The following is a 14425-nucleotide window of genomic DNA, read 5'->3' as shown; positions in this document are numbered from 1 at the left end:
ATATCTAAATCAAAAAATGTTTTTGTTAATTTATGTTTTGATGTTTGCTTGACTGAGAACACCCCTGTACCATCACAAAATCCTGCATAAATTCATTAATATGTGTTATACTTTCCCCCCTTTCCCTAGACTTGCAGTGCCCACACAAAAGCAATAAAACATTTTGTGCACTTAAACAACCTTTAATTGTCAGGTAAACCTTCATGTAACTTAACAAAAGGAAAAACCATAAATTATCGTCATTTTCGCTTGACACAAATAAAGCGGTGTAATACAGAGAAAAACAACAATATTGCATTGTACATAAGAGATCTCTACTTTTAGAATTTTTATAGCTCTTGCTACATATACACCAATAATTGGTTTTAGAAAATAAAGGGAGAAAAAAAACATTTATAAACAAATGTGTTACAACCGTCAAAAAGAAACTTTTTTTTATATAATTCAGATAATGCAGTTAAATAGGTTAGCAAAGGAGGCAGGTCTTGTTTTAACTACTTTACACTGGTTCTGTCTTTACCTACATATACTTGTTATGTTACTAAGTAAAGCAAGCAGTGTGTCCATGTCGGCTGAGGATTTGGAGTCCAGTGGTAGGTGTACAGAAACCCCAGTACTGAAAACAAGGCCATCCATAAGGAACAAGTATGACCACACGACTTGTGCAAACTTTTCAATACGTTTTTGCCTACTAAAAAGAAAAAACTTTGTACTGTAAGTTTTCTGAGCCAAACACCTGTTTAATGTAAGGTTTAACATTACTTAAATAAGAAAAAGTCATAAATGTACACTAATACCATATATAGAAGAATTAGGTATGTAAATTGCCCTCCCATGGTTAGTATGGTCTATGGTGGGTGGGGGAAAAAAAAAAAAAGGGACTTGCCATGCAGACCCAGCAGCAGAGTGCAGCCTGCCACAAATCACTTACTGACAAATATAAAAATAGGAAAAGCCAGTAACATAGAATATGTAAAATATATCTTTTCAACTGCCATGTCAAAAGGTTGCACCCATTTGCATTCACAACCATTTCCTGTTGGAAATGGGAAAAGAAATCACTGCACAGAGAATGAACCGTGCATTGGTGAGGTCACAACCGTAATGATTCAAGGCTGCTTCTTCTAGTCCAAATGGTCTAAACTGGAATTACCCTTTGTGGGGTTGTTGGCATGATCATTATCAGTCTGAAGCTGCCATGTGTTAAACACCACAAATGCAGAATCAGTTTAGTTCTGGCAATACACTGGTCAGTATTTGTAAGTGATTTAATGCTAGATATGATAAACCTTGAATCTATCACGCATATGAAAAAAGGCATTCCTGTTTGAAGTTTGATCACCATATGGCTGAACATTGTTCTAGAATTTGCAATCTTTGCCCAGTTAATCCAGTAGACATCCCTACTTTCCCTATTTAGGCTCCTGGGCAGTTCTTTTCTGTCTGGATTTCCCGGTGATGTCGGTGCATGCAGCAGTCTCTAGGGGTGCAGCGGGAATTTTAAATTATTTTGTGTTGCATTCAATACAAAATAACTATATTGAATGCACTACACTGGAACGCACTACATTGTCTTTCATGAACATTTATTTTACAGTATAATATAATAGTATGAGTATAATAAAGTTTGAAACACAAAATCATGTCAAAATAATAAACTAAATAAATTAAAAAATAAACTTAATAATAAACTGACATTCATTTTGTGTTTCAAACTTTATTATACTCATACTATTATATTGTACTGTAAAATAAATGTTCATGTAAGACAATGTACCGCTTTTAGACATAAAAATCCAGTGTACTGCATTCAATACAGTTATTTTGTATTGAATGCAATGCAAAATAATTTGAAATTCCCCCTGCGCCCCTAGCAGCGGCTGTACGCACCGACGTCACTGGGAACTCCGGGGAAACGTCAGCACACTGGAGGTCGCCCGTAGAACCAGGTAAGTCTTTTTTTTATTTTACTGGGCCTCGGGGTTACCGCTATCACCGCTATCAGCTGTTTTTTTTTTCTTTTACCCCGGGCCACACTCTGGGTTACCGCCTAGGAGGTTAATGTACAGCACTGCGTAATATGTTGGTGCTAAATAAATCCAGCTTAATAATAATAATACTTTGATCAACAACAGCTCTGTATGAAGAGTTCTCCCTGTTGGTGGTCAGAGAAGGGAGGGGGCATCAAATATGCAAAGAATGGGGCAGGTCAATGGGTGAACAGTAATTACCAAGTATCAATATCTGTGAGAATCATCTGGTTGTGCACATAGTGATCAGTGTATGACGAGAATATAATAGTAGGAAACCACATCAGTTAAGACACACCATGCAGACTAACAGTAGACAAACCAAACACAGGAATAAACATGGCGAAAACCAGCTACTTCTATTTCCATAATTATATCAGAAGGTGGAATGGAGATGGTTCGTCAATAATGCATGTTGCTGTTCAAGTGGTCTGCCATAGCATGTCCTGACCATTGCCGCTTCCCTCCACCACTAAATATATTACTGGCTGCTGGATAATATGAAAATAAACTTTAATACAAACTTTCTTCCTCTATACATGTTCATTAGTTTACATTTAATTACAACAGTAAATTTTATTTCTCACATAAAATTTTAAACTTTTTTTACATTATACTGCTTCACTGTGATATTACCCACATTCTTTTCTATATATATTTTTTATCTTTTCCATATTCAACTGTTTTCGTGATAACCTCTATTCTGCCTGTTATACCTTTCTTGAAGATCAGGAAAAAAAAAAGTTATCCTTATTGCCCTGGGTGACAGCAGGTCAACCCCATATAGGCGCCTTGATTTGTAAGTCACCACAAAGGACAGAGATGGCCAGGCATCTAGCTTTTCTAAAGAGATAGCGATGGCAGTGTTTATTTAGTGTCTGGCTATCCCTGGCATGATCAGTTATCTGCAAACTGATCCTGTTTATGAGTTTCACAACCAAGCAATCCTAATGTTCAAAAAGATGAAGGGCAAGAGCCATATTTTTTCAGCACAAGTTTTACGTAAAACTAGGATGTCTTACTTTTGTAACCAGAACAAAGATTTAGCCCTCAAAAGGCCTACCCCAAAAAATGAAAGTAACATATCGAACAAGCAGGACTAACTACCAAACTAGAGAAAAACAAATTAGAAAAATGATCACATTGTGTCTAAATAGCTCCAAAACTGCAAATTCTGAGAGACGTTCATAACAAGCGGTAATCTTGTTCCCTGGTTGCTACAGGTAGTAAAGGCGGCCAGCCAGGTTGGTGTGTGGTTCCCTGTGGATACTTTGGCCCACCAGGAATGCCAGTTTGTGAGCATATTGGCATGGAGCTGGCACCCTGATCACTCCCTGGAAAGAAACAAAGGCAGAGGTTATGTTTCTGAAAGAGGTCATTTAAAGGTCACCAAAAGGCAATAAATGAAGTCTATTGGTTACAGTCACCTGCTGACTTCCTATGTTTTTTTTGGACTTCATAAGAATAAATCTCATTGTAATAATTTAGGTTTCTGATCCCCTCCACCAAGTTGTTCCTCCCCACCTTGGGGAGTTCTAGCCCACATTGTAGTTTGGAGTTATTCTGCCCTGGGGGCTTGTGTTTAGAGAACTGCCTAAATGACTGCATATTAAAATGAAATAAAACAAAGTTTAGACTGCAATACTCACCTTTAATACTTGTCTCAATGAACCATTCTTTTTATGCCACAAAATGCCTTTATCCAGGTTATATGATACCCAGCACCACATTATCATGGCACCCTGCATGCAATGAGCAATGGTGCAGGGAGCTGCGCTGCAACACTATGGAACATTCAGGCCAAAAGGGAAAATATATACAGGACACTGCAGCATCACATGACCAGCACAACAACATCAAATGGGTTAAAAAAATGGTTCAGCTTACCTTTAAATTGCAGTTGCAAAATGTTACATCTCTGACTAAGGTGCTCAGGACATACTACTATATACATACCATTGAAAATTCCGTGGATAAGTTGTAGTATGTGCTATTTTCAGGTTATTACACTGAATGCTGTAATATTACATACAAAAAGTGTACCTTTTACACTCACCTATCCCCATTCCATTAGGGATGTCATCCAGTCCCAGCAACCACAGAAGCAGCTGGAATCGCCGGGTACCCTGGCAACCAACGCTAAGCATGCGCTGCTCAGCAATTTTAGCATTTCCATGTAGCCATCATGCAGGTAAGAATGGTTAGTGCAGAAGGGATTTAAATTTTTTTAAGTTCTGCTTTAAATATGGTGGCAGTGGTACAGTTTCCCTCCCTCTCCCTTTATTTTCACCTGTGATCCTGCCAGTAACATTGTCTTACATCAACACTAATGTAAATCAGGAATGCAAATCTGACTTTAGTTATCTTAAGGAGTATTCAAAAATATTCATTTTGAATAAAGTTAAGGGTCTGACCCCTAATATCCTCTACCATCATTAGAAAAAAACTTGTGTTGTCACAGTTTTTCCCATTTTTCAAGATATCCGTGATAATTAATGGTAATTACCCACCCTACTGCAAAATGGCTCTTGGCAAAGAATGAAAGTAGTTTTACAGGGAATTTACTGTAAGAAAATGATCACTTCCCTCAGATGTTTATCCCCATTCAACACATCCTGCTATACTGATGCTGAGAAGTAAACAAAAACTAGACCCGGAAACAAAAGCAAACAAAAGTTTGCATTTTGATGCATGACAATTCTTAATTTGCAACTTCAAGGCGTTTGCCTCAAAAAAATAAATACATTTTTTCTCCTAGGCTTACTTACAGGCCAGTTGAAGTACTGATGGCAGAGCTTGTAAGTCAGTCTCTGCATATGATCCGGCTTTAGGTTTCCGGTGTCAAACACAACATTGTAGTGTGTTGGGGACACTGTGCCCTGTCGCACAGATTGGCTGACAATGAAGAAGTCATACCTGAGGGAAAACGGAAGCTATAGAAGTTAATGGTGGGGGGTGAGGGTTGGAGAAGTCTTGCCAGACTTTAAAGCAATATATACAAATAGCTGAACACACCAAAATGAGGAGATTATGCCAATTCAACCAAATGAGGGGGTGAAGTTATAATTACTCTACAGCTGTCCAGCAAATGACTTATAGGGAGATCTTGTGATACCAACGATATCTGATCTTGCAAGAATATGCTACAGCACAGGAATATCCTTTAGGATTTTTAGTTTTCCCAGGATTCCGTTGAAAGGATCTCAACATTAACATTACCTGGGTTCTGTGTGCCTGAATTTCACTTTAAATTGTAATTCAAACAAGAATTTTAGATTCCTTATTGATCATGTGATGTTGATTGCATTTAGCTACACGTCAATAAGAAAACTGAAAACCGCACATACAAAGATGTAAGTATAGGCAAATTTACTTTTTTAGGCGAGTGTGTGCCTGAGTATAATGAGAATAAATTAGCAGAGGTTATCCACTTTAAAGTAGTCAGGCTGGTTTAGTTTGGTGAAAAAGTCTAAAATTGGATTATACCTTTAGCTGCAAATTATATTCAAGTCAGACTTTTTCCCTCTGCAATTCCATAATGGTCATTCAATTCCATAATGGTCATTCAATGTGTTGGGCAGCCGCACAGACCAACAGGAAAGAAGTGGGTGAAGTTTTAGAATAAAAGTCATGAATACAACTTTGGTTGCCCGTTTTTCTACCTTTACTTACTAACTAGTGGTTTTCAATGAAGGCATCTTTTTTCTCAGTTTGCACTATAGGTTTACTAAGACACCTACCACCAATCTAATCCAGCAGGGCAAATACAAATGCATAACAAAGGAATCTCTCAAGGTAAGTACCATTCAGGCCTGGTGACTTCAGTATCAACTATTGTTCCAGGAGGTGGATTCTGCAGCCGGCCACCCTGAACAGCAAAGAACCTGGCATTGATTCTTTTCTTCACCACCACCACTGTCAGTTTAGGGCTAAATGATAGGAAGGGAAAAAAGAAACCACCATTACACAACAGGTTAAAGTTAAAGTCCTAGACTAGCTGGATAATTACCATACACAGTTTATCTAAAATGAGTAAATGAAAATCTTACTCGTAATCTTTGTGTGCTGATCTGATACAGTCTACGAACTGGGGCACTTCATAGTTGACAAGGGTCTTCAGCTGGCCATCACCCACACCATCACGGTAAATGAGGATACGAAGAGGCAGAGATTTATTGGCCTTAAACCAGGCGTGAAGAGCAGCTAAACAAATAACACATATTTGGAGAAATTTTGACAGGTGTACTAGAAGAACCAAAACTAATCAGCTGAATTTATCCAAGGTCACTTTGGCATTTTACATATTTTTAGTTTTGCTTTACAGGTTAGGTCCACATCAAAATACCCCCATTATTGCATTAAGATAAGATTATTCAAAATACCTTTTGTAGCCGAAAGCTGTTTGTTCTTGGTAGGTATACTGTTTTACCTGCCCCATGGATCCATATGAAATAGGAGGAGAGGAGGTCTATGACTTGCAGATCATTTCTTATTGTGAGCCAGAAAGTCATAGACCTCACCTCTCCCTATTCATAATAGAAGTGGGGGGTATGAGACTGCAACTGTTCAGTTACTCCCAAATGATTTAGGATAATACCAATCAGATGATTTTAAGCTGACATTTCAGATGTTACCTGGCTTTTTCTAATGCTTACCCTTACACTAAAAATTTTAGATTTCAATTCCATCTGTTTTATTGTGGTCCTCTGTGATCCTTTTGACTAAACTAGCATCTATGCAGTCAGCTTTAAGGTTTTGCTAGCAGCTTTGTTTATTTTGTAGTAAATGTTAGTAATTTTTCATATAATTTTATTGGTACCATGTTGTGATATATCTCCTATAATTAATTTACAAATTAACTTAAGATGAACAGTGCCAGCTGGGGATCCCTTTAAAATCTGATCACAAAATTCTGAGATCAAGGAGCTTCAGTTGCTACAGGTGGCTGCATTTGTGTTCAATCTTAAGGCTACCCTTACAAGTACAGTAAATACCTGTGATTTTAAAATATATTTTACTTTCCTCCAGTGAGCTGGAAATATAGAAAATGGAGCATAAAAAAACCCTTTTACAAAATGGGCAGACATTTTTGGAGTACTACTTTCACTTGTTGATGTAGCCATAGATATTTTTTAGGACTGAAGGTTGGTGTTTCTATCTCTCCATCTTACCTTGCATGCAGACCTTAAGACCATCAACAATCTCTTGCTTTTGTTCCTGGACAACACATCGAGAAAACCAGCTAGAAACAAAGCATTAAAAACTTGTTACTTATGTAACGCTATATCAATGGCCGAGTTTAACACAAATTATGTTTAGAATTATGTAGACCTTTCATTTAGAAGTTAATCATGCCATTAGGGTATAGTAAAAGCTAATGATTACACAAAGGAAAATGTATCAAACCTAACCCTTAGCAGTGAGAAAGATTATGTAATTGTTTATCAGAAGTTTATAGCTGCTATCAAATTCTCAGGTGTCTTAATGCACCCCTCCAACAGAACAAAACTTGACCATGACCACTTAATTCTGCAACTGTTTGGAGTAAAATCTGGTCTTATCAGTAACAGAACTTTGCAAACTGTTGCACTTGGTTGTTCCGGTATACAGTACAAGATAACTAATTGACATGCATAGCACCCATAGCTAGTTTGTGTCGCTAAGGACAACACAAAAAAAAAAAAGTCAACGCTTTAACACTTACCAATTCTAACCAAAGCTACAAAAAGGCAATATTTAAACATGGCAGAACTACAAGGCTAGGTTGTAAAGGAGTCAAGCATACTACTTATAGCAGTTAGTATACAAATTTGTGAAGATAATTCAAAGGGTTTTGCTCTTGGGTCTTGTGGCTCATCTCTGCCTTTCCTCACAATATCATACTCCTAACAAGTACTCCTTCTCAGAGCGGAAAACCCTTTCAAAACGTTCCAATAATTTAGCAATTGAGGACCCCTCTCTGTCGTATCATTCTCTAGTGGGTGTCACCCTCTCCTCAAAGTGTCAGGGGTCCTTAGATCCCAGGGTTCTCACTCTCCCAGTAGTCCAAAGTCCTTGGCCCCTTGCTGTTCAACTTAATACCTTTCAATATCCTATAACAGGATCAGCTTCCCCAATCCTCAGACTCTCCTGATATTCGTTTTAAACCACCCAGCTCACTGGGCTCCCAACTCCAATGACCGGGTGTAGAAGAAACACCTTCAGCTGATTTGTCCCACTCTCACTAAGACCAGGAACCTTACTGGGCGAGAGATGAGAGCTAACCAATTATACAGCCTGACGATTCAGAACCTCTACAACAATAGTCCAAGCCCAAATTCCTGAAGGTTCTGTAGGGTTTTGACAAAGCACTTCTCTTTTCACCCTCTAAAGAAGCACTGCATAAATTATGGCCTCCTGTTCAGGCATGTGTACCAGTGCAAAAACATATCTTGCTTAGCTGCCTCTCAGTTCTCTCAAATTTCCCACTGATCCTGCCAATGAAGTTCACCAAATGTAATGATGCTGCACCGCTACTAAATTCAGAGCATAGTTTCCACTCTTATGTAGGCTGGTATGTGTCTGCTTGCACTACTGTGGGATGAGATGAATGGCAAAAAAGACAAACCGTATTGTCAGTGCCAATTTAAAACCCTGTAGTTTTGTCAATGTTCACCTGCCCATACCTAGACCTGTTCACCGTTTTCTGGATTGACTGCACTGCCCGTTTCAAAAACCCTCACACTGGAGTGGCAGTATGTGTGAGGAGGATCATGAAAAATATAATTGATGAAGACTCAGCAATGGTATGGGAGGTTTACTTGTACATCACAAAGCACATAGATAACGTATTTTTTTAGACTGGTAAAAAGTACAATTGATGGCTTCTTGTTGTGTTAGGCAGCAATACCTTCACAACTTTCACCTTACCGTGTCATTTCTTTGTTCATGCTGGCAACAAACCCAGCAATTGATTTTTTTCCTGCCAAGGTATCGTGGTAGATATCAATTCCAATAATCATAAGCTTATCCATCTGCAAAAAAATTCCACCCATGGGTCAGTAAGGGTTAACAAATATGCCTTGCCAAAACTAAAAGGGAGGGAGGATAATACAATGAAAGACTAGAGCTTGGTTTGCTTTGGTCATTATAAAGTAATGTAGGAAAAAAATTTAAAATAAAAAATAAAATTTGTCACAAAGACTTCAAAAATGACTGGGAGGGTGTGACATAAAAGTAGGCTAGTATTTCAGCTCCCTGATGTTCCTAACATGGAGCACACATAAGTATTATGATGGCAAGTGTGCCCAAGATCAGTTAAGACCACATATAGCGGAGATAGCAAGACCAGCAAAGCAATTAAATGGGATAATATGGAAATGTTCTGATCCCACCTTGTGGATCTACAATAAGCTAAAGCTACTAAGGAAGGCTTGGACAACTCGGCAAAAAGCACCAGAATTTCTAAAGGTGGAACTACACATACAAATGTACTGTACTCAGACTCAACGACAAAATTCTAGTAACTCTAGTTTATAATATATTTAAATTTAAAAACTTTATTTTGCTACTTTTAAGGGACATTACAAAAAAAGGGATGACCGGTATTGTCAAAGTAGAGGCCTTGGGGCTATGCAGTATGGGAGAGCATATGCCAGTGCAAAACTGATTTTGCTGTAACACATTTATTAGAGTTGCACACAAGGAGTTACAGTATAGAGATTAATGAGATTGTTGAGAATCATGTAGCTTGACTTGCCGGTATTTCCACACTCCAAAGCTCTCCTCCTAGTTTACAGTTCATCTGCAGGGCAATCTTGGTACAGACAGACATGACAGTCTGTGGTTTGCCAAGGGTCCTTGCGACCACGCACTGGCTGGGGACAGGATGGTCAACGCACAAGTACTTCTTTATAGCATCGTATTTTGTCTTACTGATACTGGATAGGATACACACTACCTATGGGAAGACAAGATAGGGATGCTTTAGAAATCCAAACACAAAATTTGAAACAAAAAAAAGAAACACACACACACACACACACACACACGATTATTTACATCAGGGTTATTAATAAACAGCACCATATATTTATATACAGATTCCACAAAACCCCGTCAATAGGTTTACCTCAATACTGAGCTGAATAGCTGGCCATAAAAACTCCTCCTGGACAGTAATATTTATATGCTTGTTTAGGTAAGGGGAGGTTTCACTAGAAAAATGCTAACTCCATTCTGCACTTTCCTGGCAGACAGCTCTCATTTGCAATCCAAATGTAGGCAGCCTGTAGATGTTCTCAAATACAGTGCAGGTCCTAAACTGTAGGCAAGGGCACTGCCAAAAAGGGCAAGTTTTGAGCAACTGGTCTATCTTGTAGGAAGCATGTGAGATTGAGCCATAAAGTATTGCTTTGCTTTAACACTACCCAAGTCTAAACATTTAAACCGTGTCATCATGGAGGGAGACAGCAAATTTGAAAGTTTTTGAGGTTGACCGGAGTTCAGTTTTATCAAGATGTCAGGACATCTCGATAGCCCCACAAAAGATAGATAAATACCACAGGAGGAATTTTCCTTGAAATGATAATTTGCCAAATGAGCGTAACTAATATATTTTTGATATTTTTGTGCTGTGAGATGCAGGAACAGTCTATACCCTTTTACAGAGCATGCTTGTCCACCTTCCTTCATCCACCTGCAGTGGATTAGGCTAGAAATTGAGGTGGGAGCGTGGCACTTTTTAGAAAAAAAGCATTACAATGTAGTATACTGCATTACCTTGTGGTGCAGCACAGTGTGTTGGAAAGCTAATCAGATTGTGTATCATGTGCAGAATAGCATTGCACCAATATGCAATGGTACACTGAACATTACCAAGTGTTATATGAATGCAAAGAGGTGGAAGTGCCCTTAATAGGTGGATGTTGGCTTGGGAAAGTAGGACCACCCTAAACAATGTCCACATGTTACGATCTTCTGCCTGCGCAGTGCAAGATTGGGTGATCTAAGCAGAAGCAAAAAGAAGACGCGAGGACCCCGTCTGAAGACTAATAACTGGATGGCGGGGAACCCAATCCAGAAAAGCTCTGGAGAGATTTTTTTTTCTTTAATATTTCCTCCTATAAGATTTTTTTTTATTCTTTTTGACTGGAGTCCTGTCTTATTTACTAGTTGTTTTTTTTTAGCAACACAATATAGTTCTCACGGATATGAAGCAGCCGCTACTTGTTAACAGAGCCAAAGGGGCCAAGGCATGACTAAGGCATGACACAGACTATTTTGTTGGTACCAGAGATTTGTAACATGACAGGTGAGCATCGGACACAACCTATTTCTAAAATTTTGTTTATACCTGCAGTTTTTATAGATTAGTAAACCCTTTAAAGCCATTTCAGATTTGTAAAAGTGTTTTAAGAAGCAGTTTGTGCAAGTCTTTGTAGGATGCAAATCGTGTTGCATGGGGAATGGCACTCATTGGATTGATATATTTTGAGCTTATACAAATACTGTATGTTGAACCTCCAATTATTGAAAGTCCAACAAATGAAAAGGAGCAGGCCAGAAATGGGCATAATGAGAATGAATAGGCTAGATATCTTACAGCCAGGAAACAAGCTCTGAGCTGTTACAGGTTCTAAAACACATTTGGAGAAGCTCCCGGTGAGCAATGAAATCAGATTAAGTTCAGTACAAGAGAGGAACTTTAACAACTGGACAAAACTAAAAGGTAGGGCTGAAGTCTGACTGGAAGAAAAGCTGATGACATATTTAAGTTTCCTTAAAAGCATGCTGTGAAAAGCAAAGGCTATGCAAGCGATTAAGAGGATAATCTTGGAGATCACACACCTTGCCCCTAAAAGTGTGCTGATTAATGCACCAAAACTAAACCAGATGAAATTTAATTGTATTGCTCTGAATGATGTAATCAGACTTTTCATACGCCAAGCTAATTAACCTGTCTACCAATCCGGGTCTCTGCTGAACAATTCATAATCCTATTCTTTACATGGCCCCAAATCTCTGCAGCCTTTTTTTCTTTCTTAGCTGCTGTACTCACCATCTCTGTCCGGTCGGAGACATTATGCTTTAAGGCCTGTAAATAACCACCTAGACTGTCTTCAATTTCTATCCTAAAGAAAAAAAAAAAAAATAGGTATGTTAGGATATAAAATAAAATGAAGCAAAATTAAAATGTAAAAGGCATATTTTGGAGTAGGGATGAGTTAGATTCAAATTTTGATTGCTTTGTCCCTGCTTGGAAATTTCATCACTCTTTGCTCAGTGGACCATTATCAAAGAGTAAGAAAGGAAAATTCCAAAACTAGAGCTGTCACCACAAAGTGAAAGGATTCTCGTCTGTGGTTAGAGGCATATAGGGGTATAAAACCTTCCCTATTCCCTATATGTTGGGAGAGAGTCTTGTTGGGTTTTGCAATGGTCACAGGACAACAAACAACGTTATCTCCCACGGTTACTGAGACATCTGATGGCTTAACATAACATTTTTACATGATCAAAAAAAAATCCAAAAAATGAACACAATATATTTATGAATAAAGTTTACAATAAAACTGGAGCAAGAATGTAACCATCCAGGGGGAGAAAGAAAAACTTCTGAAACCTAGGCATATGCCACATTTTAGCCTGAAGACCACCTTAAAACATTTTTGAAAGCAGAGGGCCTGTGGAATAAAATAGTGGTAGTTACAATTCGTCAAGTTTTTAGTAAAAAATGCACTCTAATATTTCGGCGGATCACTGTAGGAAAAACTGATGGCTTTTGTAGACCTAAGCTTGTTTTAACCCTTTGATTTGCCACAATGTAAAAGACATGTCATTGGCAGTTCAATGTAATAAACCAAGAACAAAAATACTGCAGCTTGTGATCCAATGGATAAAATGTCTGCATTACTTTTTTTACATGTTCACCTAGTGATCCTGGCAGTAACACACAGCTACAATCACCGTTTACTAATCATTCGTTCCCTGCACTTGTCATTAGTACTCTTTTATACCTGTGCAACCTGTTCTTTTTCAGCTTTCCCTCTGTTGCTCCAGTTTTGTCGAACATACAGTCAAATCTGAATACTGTGGTCACTTTAAGAAGTTTGTTTAACTTACGTTATAGCTTTATTCATTCGCATCCCCATCTGCTGGGTGATTTTGGAGAGGTTTTGTATAAGAGAATTGGCTGCATCATAATTCCTCCGAGGGTAAATCAGCAACCAGTTATTCAGATTTTGAGCACTGATGAGAACCTGACCTCTCAATTCTCTAGACCAGTCTGCAAACTGGGGATTGTAATCTGCCTGCAAAAATTCAATACATTAAACAGTCAGCACAGGCAAACAAGCCTTGGTCATTTACCACAGAGAACCTTTACTACAAGCACACAGATTCGCTGGCTTTACTTACACTTCGGTCCCTCTGCAATATCTTCTCTGGAGGTGCCACTCTCCCTGAAAAGTTCAGAAGTTTGGTATCAAAGTTCAGGCCCCAATCACGCAGCTCCTTTTGGACATTTGCCTCCCTGAAAACCAAGGACAGTTTTATTACACAGGGTGAAGTTAGAATTTATTTTTATATAGGTACAAAAGAGAAAAAAATAAATTCCTACGTGTGAATGCGTTTGAGAAATCGGCTTAATTGTCGCTCCCTTTGCTCTGGTGCCAGTCGGGTGTAAACAGCAAGATCTCTCATGACACGGAAGTCATTTCTCATCTTGTCCGTTAAACCTGGAAATTTGAGAAGAATGTAGGTAAAAAAACTCCGCTTTTAGAAATCTAAAACCATTTAACAGAAATTAAGGTGGACACATATAACATTGAGCAGAAAAACATGGTTCTGGCTGACTGTCCATCCCCCCAACAGAGAGGGAGACCTTCTGGGTGTCTGCTTTAGATGTGTCTGCTGGTGATTTGGCTGTAACTAAAGCTGCATATACTCATACAATTTTTGTTGCGGCGATTTTTCATTTCCAGTGACAAATGAACAAAGGATTGTTGTACACACAGCACATGTTCAATGGAGAGGGGAAGGATGAGGCACCCTGCCGTGCTCTTTTCCACTGATTTGTAAAGTAGACGTTCCCCCCCCCATTGGTCATACATATATACAGTATTTGTTGAAGCCAGAAATATATCAATCCAATGAATGCCCTTCCCCATTTGCATCCTACAAAAACCTGCACAAACTGCTTTTTAAAACACTTTTACAAATCTGAAAGGACTTTGAAGGGTTTAACTAATCTATAAAAAGGCTATAAAAACTGAAGGTATAAACAAAATGTTACAAATAGGTAAATGTCCCATGCTCACCTGTCATGTTACAAATCTCTGGCACCAACAAAATAGATTCTGTGTCACCCGCCTTGGCCCCTCTCGGTCTGTTAACAAGTAGCGGCTGCTTCATAT

The 14425-nt window shown here is 38.5% G+C and overlaps 1 protein-coding gene across 1 annotated transcript in view; it reads right to left on the bottom strand.

Annotated features, from left to right (window-relative positions):
• Window positions 1-1800: 1800 nt before the first annotated feature.
• LOC140324349 (piwi-like protein 1) overlaps window positions 1801-14425 on the bottom strand; it is a gene marked incomplete in the record, with an annotated part of 26625 nt that continues 14000 nt past the window's right edge. The window contains 12 exon segments of the mRNA XM_072402171.1: window positions 1801-3364; window positions 4799-4946; window positions 5834-5959; window positions 6080-6233; window positions 7202-7272; window positions 8940-9043; window positions 9769-9969; window positions 12070-12142; window positions 13134-13321; window positions 13428-13542; window positions 13630-13747; window positions 14330-14425. Of these exon segments, the coding sequence (XP_072258272.1) occupies window positions 3248-3364; window positions 4799-4946; window positions 5834-5959; window positions 6080-6233; window positions 7202-7272; window positions 8940-9043; window positions 9769-9969; window positions 12070-12142; window positions 13134-13321; window positions 13428-13542; window positions 13630-13747; window positions 14330-14425 (1511 nt within the window).

Source organism: Pyxicephalus adspersus, chromosome 1 (assembly GCF_032062135.1).
Source record: "Pyxicephalus adspersus chromosome 1, UCB_Pads_2.0, whole genome shotgun sequence".
In the NCBI taxonomy this organism is placed as follows: domain Eukaryota; kingdom Metazoa; phylum Chordata; class Amphibia; order Anura; family Pyxicephalidae; genus Pyxicephalus; species Pyxicephalus adspersus.
Note: the sequence above shows the minus strand (reverse complement) of the source record. Positions and strands in the feature narration are given on the sequence as shown.